At 36.7% G+C, this 23,430-nt stretch overlaps 1 protein-coding gene across 2 annotated transcripts; it reads left to right on the plus strand.

Moving 5' to 3' along the window:
* LOC110678004 (zinc finger protein 431-like) lies at window positions 1–22,087 on the plus strand. Of its 2 annotated transcripts, XM_021850327.1 has the most exons (7): window positions 1–276; window positions 333–1,586; window positions 21,063–21,152; window positions 21,223–21,367; window positions 21,431–21,514; window positions 21,574–21,919; window positions 21,968–22,087. In XM_021850327.1, exons 1-6 carry the CDS (start codon window positions 109–111, stop codon window positions 21,915–21,917), a joined length of 2,085 nt encoding a protein of 694 aa, XP_021706019.1. In that variant the 5' UTR covers window positions 1–108; the 3' UTR covers window positions 21,918–21,919; window positions 21,968–22,087. The 2 variants fall into 2 exon arrangements, with proteins under 2 accessions (XP_021706019.1, XP_021706018.1); XM_021850326.1 differs by having other exon boundaries at window positions 21,574–22,006.
* The last annotated feature ends 1,343 nt before the right edge of the window (window positions 22,088–23,430 follow it).

Here is a 23,430-nt window from a genome sequence, read left to right on the forward strand (position 1 = left end):
ATAGTTAAAAGCTGAGATTTTGTCAGTTCTTGTTTGTTTTATTCACTTCGAAATCTTTTTACTTGCAGTAATAAAAAAATCAAAAGTGCTGGAATTTTATTTAGCGCTATGGTCAATCCGAAAGCACGCAAACGTGAGCGTGAAACGGCGCTCTGTCGAACTTGTATGAGCGCCACCAATCAGGACAGACGCCACCGGAGAAAGCTGGTCCCGATCTTTACCACACTGGGAGATGCTTTCATTGCAGACATCATCACGGATTGCACCGCCGTTCAGGTATTGGGATATTGATGTTCTTCGATTAAATCTAATATTCAAATTCTTTTCAACAGTTTGAAGAAAACGATGGCCTCCCATCAGCAATTTGTCACGATTGCTTCGAAACCGTGAAGCTATTGGAAGCCTTCAAGAAGACTACCCGGGACAGCGATACCAAACTACGGAAACTTCATAGAGAAGAATTACCTCGGGATGTTGGTACCAGCGGTTCTAGTCCAGTAGTTGAGGAGCAGGTCCTGGAAACTTCAGACATAGATATATCTTCGACTCAATTGCTAGAATTAAAATGCGAACCCCTGGAGCATACTGTCCAAGAGACCGGCGAAGAAGCCGCATTGGAGAATGAGGATTTCGAGCCGGAAAACGATACCGACAGCGACTGGAAAGTAAGTGACGAAGAGGAGAAACGGGCGGTCAAAAGGAAGAAGGTTGGACTGAAATCGAAGCCAAAGCCTCGAAAGAGATGCGGAAGTCCGTCGCCTGAGAAGAGAAGGAAACGGATACAAAGAATACCGGTACAAAGTCAGGAAGATCTTCAGCTAAGTGAAAAGGAGCAGGAACTATTTACGGTTATCGATGTTAAGCCGCAAAGTCATATCTGTTGCGGTTGCTTGCAGGCGTTCGAAACAGCTGACGAACTAGAAGCTCACCGGAAATTGAATCATGTTTGGAAAAGGGAAAAGCAGACGAAACCAAGCCCGAAGCTCACATGCGACGGTTGTCTGCGCAGGTTCAACTCGACTAAGAACATTAACTACCATAAAGACCGTGTCCGGTTGTTGAAAGTCGTGTGGGAGTGTAACAAATGCAAACTACGCTTCAAAGTCGCTGGTAAGCGGCGGGAGCATCTGCGCCTCCATCCGGACGGTGAACCAGTGGCCATGATAGCTCGAATCCGAGAAACCACAAAGCAGGAATTGGGTTGGGTCTGCTGTGGCAGGAATTGCAAACAATCCTTCCCGACCGAAGCCGAACTAATATCGCACGGACAAGCTTCCCATTGGATCGATAAGCAGGAAGCGGATCTTGAGTGCGCGGATAAGCCGGAACAGTGTCAGGTGTGCTACCAGCGATTTTCCGACAGGAAGAAGATCGTTCACCATCAGCGGAGGAAGTATAAGTTCAAAAATTTCCAGTGCGCGCTGTGTGGCCTTAAGTTTTTCACCACCGACGATTTGAACATGCATGAAGCCAGAGAGCACAGCTATTCCACGTTCCAGTGTGAAATTTGCATGAAGACGTTCACGCGAAAGAACAGCATGATGAATCACATGAAGAATATGCACACGGAGGGGAAGCAGCATCAGGTGAGTGTTTGAAGTTTGTGGGATATTATTGTATACATCCGCTTATTATTATTATTATTTATTTTTAATCAAAAATTTTGAAAGAGGGAAAAACCCCTTTGAGTGATTTCTTTTTGGAAATCTTTCTCAAAGAGGCACAAAACCTCTTTATCTTTTCACAAAACGTTATAAAACACACTTAAAACTAAAGGCTCACACGGTAACGAACCATAACAGAGCCATTGTCTTGAAAGGGACGTCAATTAGGTATTGAATAAGGGCATCAATTCAGTCGAATAAAAACCAGTCGGGGAACGAACCACAACCTCATTGATATCTGAAAATAAATTGAAAAGAAAAAAGCAACAACGAAGTATCAAACAAAATATGAGATTTCATTCAAGAAATGGAACAATAATTTTAAAATTGGATAGCATTTTGCACCTAGTATGTCACGCACAGACACAGGAACTGAGAGACCAAAATTAGTTATGCTGTTCAATAATTTGTTTCTTGGAAAAATATATTTGTCGCAATGAAATACTATATGATCAATGTCTTCATAGAATTTTCCACAGTCGCACAAATTGGAATCTGTAATGTTGATACGATACAAATGGCTGTTGCAAGTGTAATGATTTGACATTAACCTCGAAAATGAGCAAATAAAAATTCTACTAACTGACATATTATTAAACCATGGAAAGTGACTTACTTTAGGACAAATCGAATGACACCAACGCCCTTTATCACCAGAGTTCCAACAATTTTGCCAATTGGAAAGAGATATTTTTTTAAATTTTGAATAATATTCAGAAGGCGAAATATCACGATTGAAAATTACGCCACGATTCACACCTAATTTAGCTAAAGAATCAGCCTGTTCATTTCCATAAATATTACAATGAGCTGGGACCCATACGAATTTTATGACGAATCCTTGAGAGTTGAGATCAAATAGTATTTTTTTAATCAGAAAAATGATATGATGAGTTTTAAAATTAAAATTGATTGTATTCAATGCATGAAGACAACTCAAACTGTCAGAACAAACAATATATATATTTGGAGTACAATCTTTGATCAAGATGCATGCAAAATATAAGGCAATCAGCTCTGCTATGAAAATAGAACAGGGAGATTGTAATTTAAAAAAATGAGCTGAAAATAAATTGTACACACCGAAGCCAGCATTATCATGAATCAAAGAACCATCTGTATAATAAAATTGTGCAGGAGTGATTCCATTAAATTTCCGCTCGAATAAAAATTTAGAAATATTAGAATGTTGAATTTTTGGAACTTGTTTCAATTCATAAAATACAAGTCAATTAATGGTTGATAAGTATGAATGCTTACCGTCAAACGGGGCTTCTTTTGACATTATTTCCACATTCTTTAACTTTGAGGATTTGTAACTCTAAGAATTATGGATAGATGTTGATAATTTTTGCCTATATTTAAGTTGTATATGTACGTAACAAATGTGTACAATATGAGGCAAATCCATCAAGAAATAACAAAAATGCTTGAATAGCGAAAAAAGTGTGTCCTTCAAGACAAAAAAGGGGCTACTTTGGACATTTTCACAATTTGATAATGAAATGATTTTTCCTTATAACTTTCAAACTGATTCAATAAATTGTCGTCCACCGTGATGTTATGGAACGTTTTTCATTGATAAACTTAATGTAGAAAATTGCAAAGCTACAATCAATTACACATATATAACAAATTTCAAAGAAACATGCCATTCACTATTCTCAGTTTGCATTATGAAACTTAAATTTTCATCTTCCTCTTAAATTTAACTATCAGTTACGAATGCTCGATTTTCAAGTTGACATGAACGAACGACGTAACTACTAGGTACTGCGATGATAAATGAGTTATGTACAAAAACTCTTTTTTTTTCTATTTTTACTGTTATGTAAACGATATGTTGAAGAGTCACATTAATACCGGTAAGAAATTTTCATTAAAAACGCAATCTATGAAGTGAAGTTTAGCAAGATCGTAAAGAAGTAAGTTTGCTTTTGTAATATGCTCTTAGCTTCTTAGCAGTTTAGAGCTGGCTTAAGAGTAGTTTAATTTAGGCATTTGAAAGCTGCAACTGTTCTGTACTACAAATTCACGTAAAATATGACGAAAAATAGTTTTTAAGAGATTATGTTGTGAATTTGGCATTGGTACGTATTGAAATATCTGTGTTTTATGTCTATTCACTTTTACAAACATTCATTTTATTTATTTTAAGTTGTAAAATACACAAACCAAAACATTATAATAAAATAAAAGCCGCAAAAATAAGACCTTTGATCTATTATTTTAATAAAACAACAATTTTAAGCAAAACAAATCACAAGATTTTCATGAAACATGACGATTCGATAGTTTTGTGATGCTCCCAATAAGTTTCCAAGACATGGGTAAAATTCAAATAATGTTTGTATAGCCAATGTTTTATACCTTGTGAATATTTATTCGGGCTTTCTTGAAATGTTTTCTTGGTTATCCTGTTATTGTTGATGTTGTTCCAAGAAAAAATCATGCTTAGTGGTTAAGCATATATTTGTTAATAAAAGTGCTGAAGACACATAATTGCTCAGATTAATATTTACGCTGCTAATAAATACAAAAGGTGAGTGTCCAAAGTAGCCCCTGGAATCAAAAGTAGCCCCGTCCGACGGTATATTAGAATTATAAAATGCATTCCAAGGAATTGAAACAATATTTTCAACAGAACAATGATTAAAGGAGTCTAATATTTTGCTCGTGGGATTAATTTCAAATAAAGAGCTTAAAATATTAATAATCGGATGATTGTTAGAAAAACAATTCATCATAAATTTACAGTTCAATTCTTGAAAACGAATTTTAAGTGGAATAACACCTGCCAAAACTTCAATTGATTGAGTATGAGTTGAATTCATAAGTTTTAAACAAATTCTCAAGCAACGAAATTTGACAAAATATGTTTGTGCAGCACTACCAAATGTAAAACAACCATATTCCATAACTGAACGAATAGTAGTTTTGTAAAGTGTTATTAAATCAGAAGGATTTGCTCCCCACCAAGCACCAGTGATTGTTCGTAGAAAATTTATTCGTTTTGAACAAAATTTTTGAATATATTTGATGTGAGTGTTCCAATTCAATTCAGAATCAAACCATATACCAAGATATTTGTAAATATCAACTTCTTCAATTTCAAGTCCATTAAGATATAAATTTATATTTGTGGAAGAATATTTTCGTGTAAAAACAATATATTTTGTTTTTTGAACAGAAAAAGAAAAACCGTTTTCATGTGCCCACATATCAATATTATCTAAGGCACATTGCATAAAATGTATTAAAATTTATTTTCTCTATTTTTGCCACTAATAGAAATCACATTATCATCAGCAAATTGTAGAAAGTAACAACCATTAGGAATAATGGAAGCAATGTCACTTGTGAATAAATTGTACAAAAAAGGACTTAAACAAGACCCTTGTGGAAGGCCAAAATAACTATAACGGATAGTTTTGGAACATCCATCATGGAAAAAATTCATAATTTTGAAAGAAAACAAATTACATAAAAAATTTGAAATCAAATTTGGAATTTTTAAATTGTTCATTTTATTGAACAATAAATCAATTAAAACAGAATCATATGCTCCAGAAACATCTAAGAAAGTTGAAACAACATCCTGCTTTTTATTGAAGGAAAGTTGAATTTGTGAAGCCAAAAGTGAAACACAATCACGGGTACCACGACCTCTTCTAAAACCAAATTGAGAAGATGGAAAAATTTTGTTATCTTCAGCCCATAATTCAAGGCGGTTTAAAATCATTCATTCAAACAGTTTACGAAAACATGACAGCAAACTAATTGGTCTTCTACTATCTGCAAATGAAGGATCTCTACCAGGCTTCTCAATACTAATAACTTTAATAGAACGCCATTCAAGAGGTACAATGTTCTGATATAAGAAAGAATTATAAATTTAAAGTATATGAAGTTTTCCTTCATCTGGCAAATTCTTTAATACAATAAATTTAATATTATCAATTCCAGGAGCAGTATTTTTGGTAATTGATAACACCATATTAAATTCATCCAATGAAAAAGGATTGCAAAGTTCCGGAAAATAATTCAAAGAATTTGCCTTGAAATGTATTGGAGGAGGTACAAAATCAGGACATATTTTTGAAGAAAAATCATCTATCCATTTTTCCGAATATTCCAAAACAGTGGGAAGAGACGATTTATAATTCCTTAAATTACGAGCTACAGACCATAACTTCGATAAAGAAGTCTCTCTGTCAAGATTTTCAACAAAATTTTTCCAATAATTTCTCTTTTTAAATTTTGTTATTCTTGTAAACTGTGCTTCAGCTTTACAATATAATAAATAATGATTTCTGGAACCAGATCTGCGAAATAATTTGAAAGCATCTGATTTATTCTTTAAAGAAATGGAACACTCATCATCCCACCAAAAAGAAGGAAGATTTTTCTTTACAGTACCAGACACTAATTTCCTGTTCTGTGAATTCCGTAAACAGTTATTCAATAACTTTGAAAAAGTATTATAGTTTTCAATTGGTGAATCAGAATTAACTGTATTTATCAATGAATCAGATATAAGGTCAGAAAATTTGGTCCAATTGACATTTCTACAGAGATCAGGAACACATGGTTCATTTAATATATTATTGTAAGGTACCGTGGGGCAAGTAGGTAATGGAATTCGCATAGTTGAGATTCTTCCAATTCTAGAGACTTTAAATTGAAACAAATGAGGTTGTGTATTTTTTTTAGCTTGACTCCCACCATATATAAGCAGCATGCTAAAATTGGTTTTTATGAAAAATTGAAGAAAAAAATACAGAAAAAGTTTTTGAAAAATGTCTCCTTACTTTTCACTTGCTCCAAAAGTGGGGCAAGTGAAAAGTTTACCGTTTTGAACAATAAATTCAACATAAGTAACATGTATGCAAAGAAAATGTTATTCTTTTCACTTCAATTTTCTTCTGTTTAGTTATGTTAGTTGAAATGATTCGACAACATTATAACTGCAACATTTCCAATGATAGTTCTTACATTATAGAACAGCAATTGCATTTCTGTTCTGTAGAACTTCCACCGCTCGTTAGTTGTTTTTGAGAAAGTCGGATATGACGTCGGATAACTCTTCGGGAGAAATCAAACGGAATCCTTCAATAACGTATTTAAGGTCTTTTTATGTGGATAGACTTATACCGCATTTTTATGTTTTGAACTAGCTTTACATAGACATTCCACATTCCATTCTATTTGTGATTGAAAAGACAAAACTAAATGTTTGAATTCAATATTTTCACGAACACCAATTAATACTCCTCCAAATGATGAATCCCTATCATTCCTTATTAAGTTAAATTGTGGAATACGGAAAAATTTTGATGTTCCTAACCATGTTTCATTCAAGCAAAACACATCTACATTAAAATTTGTAATTAATGCTTTCAACCGATCAATTTTGGGAATAATGCTGCGGCAATTCCATTGTAAAATGTTCAAATTATTGCAATTATTTGAAGCCATTAGGAAGAAAATAATGAGGCAATGAGGGGAACAAATGAATTCAATTTATTCAAAAGAGTGGCCAAAAATGGTAAAACCATTTTAATGATTTTTTTCCAAAAATCACTTAATCCCAAAAAGTCAACAATTTCTTCAAGGATTCTCAAAATTGACTGACTTGAATTTTCGTTATTTTGCTCATTAGAATTAGTCTTGGACTGCTCATTAGGCTTGGATGAACAATCAGAATCAAATCTTTCAAAACCTGGAATATTTTTGTGAGGTGCAAATGCCTTAAGGGGAGGAAAATTCATATCAAAAGAAGTTGATGGTTGAGGTTCATTAGAAATATTATTTTGTTTGTTCGAAGAAATATAAACAGTTTTTCTCCTTTTATTAGGAGGTTTGTAAACAAAATTATTGAAATTATCAAATGATTCAACTCCATCATCATTGGGTAAAATTTCAAAAACATTAGCTGAAGAAATGTTATCTGAAGATTTCATTACTTCAGCATATGATAAATTGGTCTTATTTCTTATTTTTTTATTTAATTTGGATTGATGATCAATGTAAACAGCACAATCTTTCAAAGATTTGTGCTTCTGTTTACAATAAATACAAAGGTCCGAATTTTTATTACATTCAGACGAAGAATGCGCTTCGCCACACTTCGAACATTTTTGTTTATTGGAGCAAAAACTGGAAGTGTGACCAAAAAGGAGACATTTGTCACAATGCATGAGCTTAGGGTAGTAAAGCCTCACGCAAAATTTTACATTATCAATAATTACGAAGTCTGGTAGGACTGAACCAGAAAACGTAATTTTGATGCAATTCGAATGCATATATTTGGAATCATTTCCAACAAAATATTGTTTTGACAAACGAATACAATCCAGGACTCCAACAGGAGAAAGGGATTGGTTCTTAAAAATTCCTGAACCATGGTTCCTAACATCTTCGCAATCCAAAAATTCATCATAAATAATTCCGTTTATTTCGCATGCGTCACAAGGAGCATACACGCGATAGGAATTAGAAAACATTTTGGATTCCAAAAGAGAGTTGGCATAATCTCTTGATCCAAAAATTACTCTCAACTTATCGAGAGAAATTTTTTTAATTTCTTTTACCGATTTGTACTTTTTATAAACTTCAGATAAAATCAATAAAACGTTAATCGGATTTTCTTTCTTACGAAAATACACTACAAATGGACCGGAAAAACTGGAAGGATAAACCTTCACACGAAAAGGTTTATTCAAAGAGGTTTCAATTGATTGAACATCATCGTTTGACCCCCCTTCACCCTCGTCAGTTTCCATAACAGAAACTCAACGAGGGAAAAGATGTGAATTTGTTTGAAAGAGTAATAAAAATAGTAAAGTGATGAAATAAAATAAAAAATACTTATACTTATGTAGGAAGTTCAACAACAAACGAAACTCCAAAATGAACTTGAATCACCAAACTTCAACGACGAACTTGAATGCTTGAAAAAACTGCAATTCTTCAATAAAACACTTGAAGAAATAGTCCCAGCAAATCCACAGAATCGCAAACCAAAGCCACGTAGGAATGTTCCCTGCAAATCCACTGAATCGCAATCCAAAGCCTCGTAGGAATGGTCCCAGGAAATCCACGAAATCGCAATCCAAAAACTCGGAAGTATCTGAAATGAGAGAAAAAATTTGACAAGCAGAGAAAAAAACCGTTTTGCCTGGTCAAGGCCTACTTACCGAGTATGAGTATACATCCGCTTCTACATCAATCTACTCTATAAAACCACGTCGATTCTCTCCATCCTCGAATGTGATCCACGCTCTTCAGGTCCTGGTCATCCCACCTAGCTCGCTGCGCCCCACGTCTTCTTGTTCCGACCGGATTCGTGGCGCCTGCTATAGGTGACAGACGACGGAAAAAAATCTGGGATAGCACATTGTAGGCGGCTTTAGGATAGTGATTGCACGACAATTGTTACATTCCAGTTTGTCGCCCTTTTTGTAGATAGGGCATATAACGTCTTGCTTCCACTCCTCCGGTAGCTGTTCCGTTTCCCAGATTTTGAGTAACAGCCGATGCAGACAAGCGGCCAACCTGTCCAGGCCCATCTAGATGAGTTCGGCTCCGATACCATCCTTGCCAGCGGCCTTGTTGTTCTTGAGCTGTTGAATGGCATCCTTAACTTCCCCCATCTTGGGAGCTGGTTGGTTTCCACTGTCCGCTGCGCTGACGTAGCCATCGCCTTCGCTGTCCTGACCTTCTGTGCCTGTGTTCTCTGCGCCATTCAGGGGTTCATCATAGTGCTGCTTCCACCTTTCGATCACCTCGCGTTCGTCCGTCAAGATGCTTCCATCCTTATCCCGGCACATTTCAGCTCGCGGCACGAAGCCTTTGCGGGATGCGTTGAGATGCGGGCGTCGGTACCGTACATCGTTTATGACGGTAGTTTTGAGCGCAGTTTTACCATCACCATGTATTGGTCGGAGTCAATGTTAGCGCCACGATAGGTTCTGACGTCGGTTATGTCGGCGAAGTGCCGTCCATCGATCAAAACGTGGTAAATTTGCGATCCTGTCTGCTGAGGTGAACTCCGGGTGTAAAGTAGGTGACAGTAGGTGCTACGAACGGCCATATTCTTGGAGGTGGCGAAATCAATAAGTCGTAAGCCGGTGGGCGCTGCACTTTCCAATAGTCTGAACTTCTCCTGGCCAACCTGAGCGTTTAGATCTCCTATGATTATGTTGACGTCGTGGCTTAGACAGCTGTCGTACTCGCGTTCGAGCTGCGCGTAAAAACCGTATTTATCATCATCAGTGCTTCCGGAATGAGGGCTGTGCACGTTTATAAGGCTGAAGTTAAAGAACCGGCCTTTGATCCTCAACTTGCACATTCTCTCATTGATCGGCCACCAGAGATTTACAGTTCCTCGTACCGAGCTTCCAATCGCTAGTCCCTTTACGTCGCTTTGGTTTTCGCCGATTGTCCCGGTTCGTATTCTCTCGTTGATTATTCGTTGCTTGATTTTTTACGGCTGGCTTGCAAAGCCTGATACCCTGCCCCTAGATTTCCGGAGGACCATTCCCCCTTTCCTTTTCTGGCACTCGGACGATGATCAGCCACTCCTAACATGGAGTACAGACACTCTAGGCTTGCAGAAGCAAACTGCTCCTTCCCTATCAAAAACGACCAAAGTTTCCACCTGGATTTGTTACTCGATCTTCTCTAAGGTTGCTCATACCCCGGCTAGTACCACGAGGAGGTAGGGATAGGAGTTGCTGGGCAGGAGGCTAAGGTCCCGACAAAGAAGTCTATTTTATTCCTTCATGTTCGCGAACTACCAATGGTACGTCATGCCAAGTATTTACAAACCATACCAGTACTAATTCTACCGATCATTCTTTAGGGACTTCATGCGATGTTTTTTTATGAAATTCTTCAGAAAATCTTGTAGCAGGATGTTAACCAAATTTTTGATTTGTATTTAATTGTTAATATCTTAGGACATATCCTTTGAAACTTCTTTCTTTCTCATAGAATTTCTGGAACTTTATGAGGAATTTCTGAAGTTTTTCCTAAAGTGATCCTTAGAGAAATACTGGGTTGAAATCTTTAAGAAATCCTAAACGAAAATTTTAAGAGACCTGGAAGCATCTTTGGATGAATAACTGGTTGAATTCTTGAAGATGTTCTAAACGGGTATCTTGGAGGAAACATCAGGGAAATCGATGGAAAAATCACTGTATTAAAGTTCCTTAGATTTGGACTTGGACTTTCTTGAAACAACTCTGAGAAAATCGTTGGAGGAATTCCATTTAGAATCTGTGATGCAGTTTCTGTAATTATTCTTAGAAAATGGTCCAGGTTGAAGGTCTAAAACGAAGTTCATGGATAAATATCTTAAGAAGTTCGTAAAAATTAGTGAAGGAGAATCCGTAATATCCGAAGGAAACTTTAGACAAATACCTGAATTTATTTATGATGAAGTTCCTGGGTAAAATCATACAAAAATATTTACAAGCAGTAATACTTGGTTTATAAGTACTTAGATCGTGTTTATTAGGGTTTAACAATCTCAGTGTTTGATAGGCGTCTGGTTCGATGAATCGTTGGGACTGACGAGAGTCCATTGCGTTCTTCCAGTTACGAGGGTTCTCGAGGTTACCTTGATAGAAGTTACCCGAAAGTGGGTTCCTAAACAAACGCCACTTGGGCATGAGTCTGCAAAGATTGATCTGTTCTTTGATGATGAAGATTGATTTGAGCTATTCTAACCGTAGCCACTACCCAGACTAGGGGGGATTGAGGTTTTCGCAAGCACAGGACAAACAAAAACATCAATGAAAAAACAGATCGGTATCCCCATTTCAGGTGTTTGTTTGGTATTAATCAATGCATAACTAACGATTTATCATAGATAATTTGTATTACTCGCACTTCTTACCAAAAACTACTATGCGTATCATTTAGAATTAAACATATTTTCGAAAAAGAGCGCACACGCGTTTTTATAAACCTGAGGAGTTGTTGATCAAATTAGTTGGAGCACTTCTGAAACTCGGTAATAAAGTTATACTTTTAGTAACTACTTCAGAGCCCAACCTATTTGAGTTGTACAAAATAATATACTGTATATTGATTCCAAATTTCATCGCTCATGCTCCATTCACCATTGAATTAAGGTACCGTGGGGCAAGTGGGTAATGGATTTCGCATAGTTGAGATTCTTCAAATCCTAGAGACTTTAAATTAAAACAAATGAGGTCATGTATATTTTTTAGCTTGACTCCCACCAAATATAAGCAGTATGCTGAAATTTATTTTTATGAAAAATTTAAGAAAAAAGCCCAGAAAAAGTTTTTGAAAAACGTCTCCTTACTTTTCACTTACCCTAAAAGTGGGGCAAGTGAAAAGTTTATCGTTTTGAACAATAAATTCAAAAACTAACAGTTATTTTCACGATTTCTATTGTCTTTAACATTTGTTAAGGCGTCCCAATAATATAAGTAACATGTAAGCAAAGAAAATTTTATTCTTGTTACTCAAATTTTCTTCTGTTTAGTTATGTTTGTTGAAATGATTCGACAACATTATAACTGCAACATTCCCAATGTTAGTTCTTACATCATGGGACAGCAATTGCATTTCTGCTCTGTAGAATTTACATCGCTCGTTATTTGTCAAGAAAATCGGATATGACGTCGGATAACTCTTCGGGAGAAATCAAACGGAATACTTCAATAAAGTATTTAGAATTTTTTTTATGTGGCGTATCCATATACCATTTTTTATATTTTGAACTAGCTTTAAATAAATATTCCACGAGATTTACGTGCGTTCTCTTATATTGGAAGTTTTCAATCAACGACTTCCTTTTAATCGGCTGTCCAAAGTAAACATATTAATATCGTAATATTTGGCAACCCTTTTTAGAGAAGTTCCATGATAATAGCTTTTAACACTTTGAGTATAGTGTTTCTTGAATTATCAGCACATTCTGTCGTGCTATGATAATTGCGAACCTTGTATCCTTATATCTACCTAAGGAGAAAACACAAATTCAATCTCTAATAAGAAACTTTTCACTTGCCCCACGTGATTGGAAAATTGACGGTGTTTCAATTTAGTTGTTTTTAGTTCTATGTCGAATTAATTCTGAAACTTTTTTTATTGGAGCTTAAAACTGTCAGAGGGGACAACTTAGAAGTGGTACAGAAAATTATTTTCCGCAACTTTTTTCCGCTGAAAATATTAAAATAAGATTGCACGCCGCCAACTTGTTACGAAGTTATATTTAAAAGGTTAACAATCTTTCGTTCTATTATGCAATAATGGTTGAAAAATCTCAGGAATCTCTTACCTATCGTAATGTTCTGAATGGCCTCGAAGGTTTACACATGAGTTTAAAACGTTAATTCACATATTTAGTAAATTATGCAAATTATTTTCACTTACCCCATTTACCCACTTACCCCGCGGTACCTTATTTAATAAAATCTGAACAAATTTTCGCAGTAAAAGTTATCGAAATGGATTGTTTTAGAGCAAATTTCATAGTAGTTTATAGTTTATAATAGAGATTTTCTTTGAAAAAAAAAAAATAATCATGCTGTTTACGGTGGTAAACTTGAGTTTATCAATGATTTTATTATGGCAGATCTTAAAATGCTTTTTGGCTGTCATGGTTTAATACGTTGTCGTGTTATAGTACCATGATAATGACCAGCTACTGAAATCAAATTAATTTCAACTTGTGTTATGTACCGTAAAGTGTCCTGTCTGTATAGAATAATCATCTGTAGAAACAAAATTAGGGACCTTCCTCAGCCGTGTGGTTAGAGTCTACGGCTACAAAGCAAAGCCATGCTGAAGGTGTCTGGGTTCGATTCCCAGCCGGTTTCGTAATGGAAATTTCCTTGACTTCCCTTGGCATAGACTATTATCGTATTTGCCACCCTGCAGGGATAGGAAATGTACTGTAGCAAACATTTACCACCTCGAAATTCACATTTTTCTTCACGACCATCAAAATCCAAAGCAAACCATGACCGTTCAAAACAAAAAAATGTCACGGCTCTTCAAAACTGTAATCTACTTCTTCCTAACGTTTTTTTCGAACCCGAATGGACTTATCCATGGTCTTCTTTTATCCTCGACTTTCTTTTTCTTTTCTGCTCTAAATGCGGGCAATGTACCAATGCACGAGTTTACTGATTTGACGTTTGAGGGGTGCCGAATTCACTCGTTGCCATGGTCACGTACATAGCACGGCATCGCTCATAAGTCAGATAGTGAACTCGTGCATCGGTCCATGTATACATTAAATGACATCCAGATCAACATCCGGACAACGAATGTTCACCGGATGAACACGAAGTGGATGAATGTACATCGAAATCGTTCATTTTTTGTAAACACGGCCCGCAGTAAAGGTTTTTTTTCCGCTGGAAGTTGCAGCGTGACGTCATCGTAGATTAGTTCATGCAAAATGACTCGAGCACAGTGGTGACACGATTTTACCGGCGTCTGGAAAGTGTGTGCAAGTTTCGTTGAGGAAAACAAAAACAAGCTGTGTATGATGAGCGTATGCAAGTGTTCGTGTGTTCAACTGTCACTAAGCTCTATTGGTGCTAATAGATTTCAATTAGTTGAAAACACAAGCGAAATATTAGCGATTGAATTATTTAACATTTCTTGCATAATTTGTGATCTCGCCCTAAAAGCCATTGGTAACCGAGTGTGTAACTTGTTGTTACCGCGCAAACGAATCCAACAATGCTACGATTAAGAGAAGATTCTCCTCCTCCTCCCAGTGACGATAATTTTCATCCTGATCCATGCATTTCAATACAGTACCAGATTAAGGGCCTAACTGACAAATGTAAACAAACTGAGTTTTATTCACCTAACACTTTACTTGATAAATCTGGACAAACATTTCAAAAGGGCACATCGACATTGGTAAACATTGGCTTTTCAAGACGCTGTTGAGCCCAGTTCAACTCGATCACGCTCACCAATACCACTATCAGGAAGAGCTAACACCAATCTTTCTGATAGTGGTGTTCGTTTGCGTGGGCGGGCTAAAAAGGGCTCAAGAGCAACGTTTCTAAAAAAAGGCTCAAGACCTCTTGGGCCCTTTTCAAATGTTTGTCCAGAAATTACAATCATATAATTCACATCTGTTCCTTAAAAATAACGTTTTTCACGAAATAAGTGAGAAAAACATAAATGCGCATTTGATATTCTCTTTCGATACAAACTCTGATGTCAATTTCGCCCAACTTCCACCCTTGCGGTAACCGGGCGCATTTGAGATTGAGTGTGGCAGCAGGGCGCATTTAAAACTGAGTGTGCAGAAGGTCGATAGTGAAGAAGGTTCGTGTGAAAGAGCGTAGCAAAACGGCGAAGCTGATGATTGTTAAACCAGAAGGACGAGGTCAAAAGGCGTAATCGCTGCTGTCAAGCTGAAGGAGACGAAAAACCGAGGGGCGCAACAATTCTAAATTTTGATGAATGGCGCATGAAGGATTTTTATTTATTTTAACATGTTATTCATAATATGTAAATAAATTATATGTTTTGCTGCAAAAGTAATATTGTAACGGTTCCTACAAAAATGCATCATGCGATTAAATTGATCGGAAACATAATATAGAATCAAAATTACATCCGTTGAACTTCAAATCTATTTTTCCGAGAATGTATTAGGCTTCACATTCGCTCTAATTCTGACTCTGTATTGATTTGCTTAGAAACAAGGAGCAACGCACTCGGCTCCCAATGGCTTTTAGGGCGAGATCCAAGGGGAAGATCACTCTACGCACTTCATTCGGCACAACTGTGCCATCAGTGCGCCGAAGTGTGCCAAGCGCGCGAAACGTGCTATAACATTGTATGCCATAAAAATTCAATGAACTGAAATTATGGAAAAACTTTCTCAGCAAGCATTGAGTTTTTTTTTCTTGTTTGTCTCTTGTTATACAATATACATGTACATGTATCACTTCAATAGGAAGGTTTAGGAAACGGCCCACACAAATTCTAGACAAGACGGGAACTTCCATACGGAGCGTCAACACGTTGACGGTTGTGTACGGGAGCGTGGTGGAAGGGAAAGGAGTGCAAAAAATTGGGGAATATTACGATGAAAGCACAGACAAACAGACGTTACAGCTAATACAAAAATCAGTTTGTGTTCATTTGAAATACGAAACGCAAACAATATCACCCAATGCTAACAAAAGTAACGCGTTTTCAAGAAGATCGATTGAAGAAGATTACTCTTGCCTAAGTTTGCCTAAACTTTAGTTTTTAGAAAAAGTTGAGAGCCTAAAAATGTATGGAAAACAGAAATATCGTTAGAATTTTGTTCTGCGAGAACTAATAATTTGTGAATATGCCCAAAAAAGAGACTTCAACCCTAAACCATGTTCCAAAACACTTTTCATTTCTAAAAATAGTGGAATGTAGTCCTGTGGAGGGCACGGACATTCTGCAGCCATTCCGCTGTCAGTGCGTTTGGGGCTTTACTCTCATATAAGAGACTGCATAACCTTCAGAAATTACCTTTTATTTCAAGTTAAGAAGAGATATTAAAACTTTATGTCCAAATGGTTCTTTGTTTTAAACTTCGAGTAAGGAGTGACATTGCTTCTTTTATTTGTATTCCCCCAGGTCCCGCTACAATTTTTAACCCATTTCTCCGCCTTTATTATTTGCTTTAAGATAACAACATGGTCACAGACGCTTTTTGTGTCATTTAATATAATATTTTATTCACTATCGGTTACAAATCGAACATAAGGTAAAGTCGATTCCATCACCTTCAGTTCGGTCCTGCTGGTTTGATGCCGCTCTTTAGCTAATTTCTGAAATAAAAAATGTTTATGAATATAAAATCATGTTGTTTATTGTTAGGAGATTCTTCCTGAAGCCGATGCCAACGTGAAAGTTTCGTGAAAGTTTCCCGCATAGAAAAATACATTTCGTCTTATTTTCCAAACACTATACATCTTTTAACTGATACGGTTAATGTATCACAAACAGTCAATATTTCATACAACAGTATAAATTATAAACTCTTGTACTATAAAACATTATTTGGGTAGTTCATTCCAAACTGTGACAATATATTATATATCTCAGAAATAGTTCAATTATATGTGAACCTTCGACAAATAGTAGCAATATAACAATACATTTTCCCAAATTGTTCGGGCTTCTTTTAGCGCAACACACTCATACACATTACCATTTTACAATATATAACTAAAGCATAATAGTTTGGCAAACAGTGACGCGCATTAGATATTTATTGCATGCCAAGTTACACGCTTGAATTTTTATACGCTTGGTGGGTATGTCTCACATCCGTGAAAATGTTTTTTTTTTTGTATTTAAAAGCAATCTCACCTGAAAAGTGAAACCACCTGGTTGTTTCATAGTGCATGATGAGTTGTTTTAAAATAAAAAAAAGATAAGGAATAAGAAAAAATATAGAAGAACTTTATTTGTTGTGTTAAACCAACGGAGCCAATATATTTGTTTTTAGCGTGTTTGTTTTCGCACTGACCATCAACCACAAAAAAAAAATAAAGAAAACGTTTGTTTAGTTCATGTTAAGTGCTAAGTTTTGCTTTTGTGTTCAAAATGTCCGGTCTAATCTGGTTCTATAGCAACCCTGGTAAGTACTTCATTTCAATCAATCCACTGAACAGACAATCAATTCAATTTTCCCAATAAATAGGCTCGAATGTACCTTTCTTCGACATAAGCTTCTGTGAGCTGCTGTGAATCCATCGAATTCAATGAGTCGGGAAAGAATGGCCAAAAGCGGACCAGGCAAGCTGCTCTCTCCTTCAGAATAAGCCAAACTACGGTTCATATTGCATGGAAAATCGAGACTGGATGCATAAACTTGAACTTCCCGTGGTGTTCGGCGGTCTGTTTGGCGTTCGGTACTCGCAGCAGCAGAATTAGTGCCATCAAGAGCTAAAAGTTTCGGATGTTGCCTAATTGGATCTGATACACTAAATATTGTTATAAGTTAAGTTGCGTTGATAGTGTAATTATGTAATTATAATAAAATTATGATTGAAGTGATTTTTTTCAGTACATACTAATTTATTTATTTTTCTTGTGACTTTAGAATTTTGAGATAAAACCGCCCCGCCGGGTTTTTTTCCTTTCACATTCCAACAGTATGTGAACAGTTTGCCTTAATGTATTCCACCGAAAATATGGATGGTATGCCAACAGTTCCCCATACCATAATGCGAAAAATTTGTTCGAGAAAATCGGCGATTTTGAATGGTTACATAACTTAACCGCCTATTTCCCATATTGTGATTTGTCCAATAACTATTCGCCGAACTGTCAAAATCGTTTGCGGAACTGTTGCTTTATTGTTAATTTGGGTGTTTTACGATATTATTCAGATATTGTCGAAAATAGTGGTAAACAATTTGGGAAATGGTAATAGTATGGTTCTTGATTATGCGGGTTGTTTTTGTTTTCCTCAACGAAACTTGCACACACTTTCCAGACGCATCAAAATTCATATGGAAATATTACCCAATTTGATATAATTATACCCACATTCTGGGTGTGTTTCGAGACAGAGAGCATATTGTTTTCCTCTAAGTTTCACAAACACTTCTACACTAGGGCACTTATACAAATGAGCGTGATAACCACTATAGGCCTTTTCGTGTGACAGATCCGTCTATGCATTTGTTTACATCGGTGGAAGAGCGGTGCAAATACGAGTCTGTCATTTTCATAGAAGAACTGTCAAAGAGCTCCGCGATCAGCTGATTTGGAACGTCTTGTAAATAGGCCGTTGCGGAGATCAGCTGTTCCGAAGCGTCTCGTAAAATGGCTTATTGATGCTGCTGCTGCTTTGTGTTTTGGTTGACTGGCAGAATCGATGAATTGTGGTAAATAGTGGTCACAGTTCCCAAGCTTGCCTGCCACACGATATACGAATGCGAAAATGGCCTTTGGCAAAGAAAGCTCTCTGTTAATAACTGTGGAAGTGCTCATAAGAACACTACGCTGAGTAGCCGGCTCCCAGTGGGGACGTTAATGCCAAGAAGAAGAAGAAGATGAGATAATTTCACAACCTAAAATAGGGTGCTCATATCAGCCCATTGATAAAAATCGACACGAAAAATGCCAAATTTTGAAAAATTATTCAATCATTCGTGACAACGGTAATCGTGCGGATCTAGTGTATGGATGTAACATTTGTAGGGAAGCATACAAAGATTAGAAAATTCCATAATATTTTCTGCGTTTCTAGCAAATTTTCCGTAAGGTGGCCAAACTGCTCCACTTTCCTCTATACAAAATACACACGTACAGCTAATGCTCGATAACTGGGTGCTATTTAACTGGGCTGCTTTTTAACTGGGTGCTCGCTAACTGGGCTGTAGCCCAGTTAAAAAACAGTTAAACGTCAAAAACTTTCACCATCCCGTAACTGACGAGGGGCGTGCAAATGCAAAACAAGGTTTCGGCATTATTTTTTTAATTGTAAATTTGTCTTTTTTCATTTAAATTTTAAATTCCTACGCCATATTTTCTGGCGAGCGACTCGTGCGATCCACCTCCTCTTTCGAAATCGTCGATAATTTTAACTTTTTCCACCAACGTAAGGGTTTTTTGTTTCCGTTTGCGGTTGGTGCCCGGTGGGATGTCCATTGCAGGAACGAAAACTGTTTAATTCACCTCAAAATTTACAAGACGGTACGATTAAAACGCGAATTCAATGACGGAATGACACGAACACGACGCGATTCCAAAACCGAATGACGCCAACCAAAACTTTGCATCTAAGTCCCCCTCGATTTTTATTTGAATGTGTGTGTGCGTTGGAATGGCAGTCCAGTTATCGAGCACTGCTCGCTAACTGGAAGGTTCTCTCAGCCCAGTTATCGAGCATAAGCTGTACCAATGCCACGGTATTGAAAAGACTATAACAAATAATCATCATTATTTTATGTGATAGTCAAAAAATTATAAAAACTAACACTAAAGCGTTACGGCTCTTACAAAACTTCATTTTTTTCATACAAAAATTGTTGTGGAGGGGGTGGATAATGTTCAATTCAGCGTTACGTAATGAATGAATACTGCCTTATACAAAATTAATGATAATTTGATTCTTGATGAACGTGATAAACTTCAATGGCAATAATTATGAGAAAAGCAAGGTTTGAAAGAACAGTCTATGATCAAAAGAAGGAATAAATAAAAAAGAGTCTGATTTCTGATAAAAATGCAAGCAAGAGTAATACAATCGTTAAACCAGTATAACTACAAAAAGCTGCTAACGACTAATAAAGTAAAATTGTCAGTAAAAACAAGTAAAATTTTGCCTTAAAAACTCATAAGAATAGCTGATGTTTTAACAAAAAAAAAAATACTGATCAAATTATATGAAAAAAAAACAGTAGAATTCGTCATTGGATCAAGATAAATCTTTCATATCAGCAATGGCATTCGGTCAAATTGCTGGAAACCATTCAAAACATAGTCAACTCTCCCTTACTCGATATTGATTTAGATCCGAGATGAGCCAGCCTCGGGCTGCAAATCTCGTTAATAAAGATAATAATAATAATCGAGTTAGAGAACCATAGTAAACCATAGGTTTTCTTTACTAACTGTGATGGATCGATACTGCACAAAACCAGTATTTGTGTATTAGTTCTTTGACTCGATAGCTCCCTAACTCGATGGTAAAAGAGTATCGAGTTATGGATCTCACGGTAACCGCGAAATTGTATAGGCCGCAAAATTACATACTGCGAAATAATACAAACCGCGAAACGGTAAACCGTAAAATAATACTAACCGCGAAATGGTACACCGCGAATTGGTTGACCGCGGAATGGTTTACCGCCAAATGCCGGACAACCACCTACTACACGATATACAAAAGCGAAAATGGAAACTTTCGCAAAGAAAGCTCTCAGTTTATAACTGTGGAAGTTCTCATAAGAACATTAAGCTGAGATGCAGGCTCAGTGAGGACGTTAATGCCTAGAAGAAGAAGACCTGTATCGTTGTCTTACATATTATTTGGTGTCGTCATTATGCATTTTTCACATTTCAACGTACATCAACGAATTCTATCTTGCGTATAACGCAAAAATCTGTGTCATATGTTGAAAACCGGATTTTTGACAGAATTTAACAATGCTGTTAAATAAGCGGTGAATGGCGTCCTTACGGCACATACTTTGAACCGTTCATTCTTAGGATCGATTAACACTTCAGTTGTCGCGTTGTTGTATTGTGTACAATATTGGTGAAGAAACCGCGCTACTCGTACACAGCACAAGCAGGGCAAGAACCAACCGCGTGGCAACCGGAAAGTTAAAGAAGTGAAGCGTCTGTGGAATTAAGCAAAGTTTTTTTTCTTTACAGTGCACCGTTTGTGGGATGACGTTCCGACAGAAGGCCGGACTGAAGATTCACATGTCCAACCATGTGGAGGTTCCGCAGTATAAGTGTGAGGTAAGAGAATAGAATGTCTCTAGGTATTCATTTGAATCTCAAATAATGCTGTTTTTATCCTCGTTAACAGGTTTGCTCGAAAATGTTCAAAGCGAAACTTCACCTGCGCTATCACATGCGAACTCACACCGGAGAAAAGCCGTACAAGTGTCGGTATTGCGACAGTGCTTTCGCCAATCACACCAACTATAGGAGGCATGAAATGACCCATACCGGTGAGATTCTGTTGCACTCTAAATCGTCTCGATCTTGTTCCTAACCTAAGAATTTTATTACAGACGATAAGCCCCACAAGTGTTCCTATTGTGAAAGATCGTTCATTTTGAAGCGAACATTGTTAGAGCATGAAAGTTCCCATACGGGTAAGTCGACAATTGCAAAGTAACTGAGCGTTCTAAAATCTTCAATTCTTCCTGCACAGGTGAACCAAAGCCCAAGCGCAAAGCCTCCAACAAACAAGCCGATCAGGAGACCGTACCAATTACTGAGCATATAGAAATCATCGAGCTAGAGGATGTCGTCGAAGAAGACGATGTCAGCAGCGATGATGCCAGTTACGACCAACAACCCATAAAATTTGGCAACAGACCGGTAACGATACGCGTTGCCAGACCAATTGACCCTCAACCAGTGAATGTGGTCCATCTAACGTCTCCCCAACCTGTGCAAAATGTTGTCGCAAACGCATCCAATGTTGGCATACAGTCAGCATCCATCGTTTATAACGTGGTTCCAACGTCGGGAAGTTACATTTTGAAGTTCTAAATCCGTGAGTACCTTACGCGCATGTAAAGAGTAGTAATAGTAATCTGGTCTCAGTGTTGCGCCTCGTTATAATAAACCGTTGATTGTAAGGTCTGTATGCTACATCAATGAGGAAAATAATGAGAACAAATGACCTTTTTTGATGCTAAACAAAGACTGATCAAAATCAATGGGAGTATTGGTGAAGTAACCCTGAGTTGAACTTTCATAAAAGTGTGTACTATTAAGACAGCCATCATACGACGGTTTACTATAGTAGCATGTCAGTAAGTCACATCTTGGGCTCCTGACTTGCGAACTGACGATTTTTTGGCGTAAATGTGGAAGCTATCAAAGAAACGCTGGACCAAAACCGGAATTTTGAGCGGTGGATCCCATCACCAACACTTCATTCAATTACCACATCTACTACAGCGGTAGCGATACCGCAGAACGTGGAGTTGGATTTGTAATGATCAAGAAGCAGGTCAAGCTATCGGATACGTGTGCAAAGCTGTTAGCAGGTCAGTGACTTTTTAGCGCCTTGATCACTTTTTTTTAACGGAAGTCTCTAAAAAGTCTTCATTTTTAATGGGATATATCTAAAGTTTCTTTTAAACCTAGGCATACATGTTCCTCGAGATTTTTTTCTGAGATTCTTCGAGAATTTTTCTAGACCTTTTTTCTAGGTTTTTTTCTGGAATATTTTCAATTCAATTCTCTCCGAAATTACTCCAGCAATCTCTCAAAAGATACTTAGAGAAATTTCTTCGGAATTCGTTCCAGTGAAACCTTGATCCTTTCAACTTTACTATCTCCAGTAATTTTCACACAAATTAATATGAAAATTTTCCCCTTTGGTTATCCCAGGATTTCCTCCAAATATTTTGTCTTTCTAATTCTTCCACCGATTTCTCCAATTGTTACTTTAGATTCATTCCAACGATTCATACACAAGTTTTTAAAAGAAAATTGCCAAAGTTTTATTCTAGAGTTTATGAAAAAAAAATCGGCAATTTTTCCAATTATGTTTCCAAACATTTTTATATAGGTTCCTTAAAGTCATCCACGATTTCTCTTAAGAATTAGTTAAAAATAATAGAGAAATTGTATTAGAAACTCTTCCAGGAATTTCTCAATAAATTTTAACTGGGATTCCCCATGAAGTTCCTCCAGAAAGGAGATTGGGCAAAAATGTATGGGGTTTGGTCCCTGAATGTACACGGATGATTCATATATCATTTGAAAGATCTAAATGAGACAAGAAAAAGTTGATATGGGACCAAAAATATTCGTCGTGGGAGAAAAAAGTTATGTAAGCTGGAAAGATGTGAAAAGAGGTATGTTTTGAACAGTTTTCTATGAAATAATATTTTCTTGCGCAAATGTTTTGAACTTGTGCGTATGTTTGTACTTATGCATGTTTTTATTTTACCCCGTTTATATTTTTCAAATATTGTGATTTGACACAGATTTCAGGACGTTTTGTATTGCTGCAATGTTAATATTTAAAACATACGGAGATAAAATAATA

This window comes from Aedes aegypti, chromosome 3 (genome assembly GCF_002204515.2).
Source record: "Aedes aegypti strain LVP_AGWG chromosome 3, AaegL5.0 Primary Assembly, whole genome shotgun sequence".
NCBI classification, from domain to species: domain Eukaryota; kingdom Metazoa; phylum Arthropoda; class Insecta; order Diptera; family Culicidae; genus Aedes; species Aedes aegypti.

Coding starts and splice junctions, on each gene's coding strand:
- LOC110678004 (XM_021850327.1), top strand. CDS start 109: ATGGTCAATCCGAAAGCACGCAAACGTGAGCGTGAAACGGCGCTCTGT. Junction 1,587..21,062: donor CGGAGGGGAAGCAGCATCAG/GTGAGTGTTTGA, acceptor TTTTCTTTACAG/TGCACCGTTTGTGGGATGAC. Junction 21,368..21,430: donor GCATGAAATGACCCATACCG/GTGAGATTCTGT, acceptor ATTTTATTACAG/ACGATAAGCCCCACAAGTGT.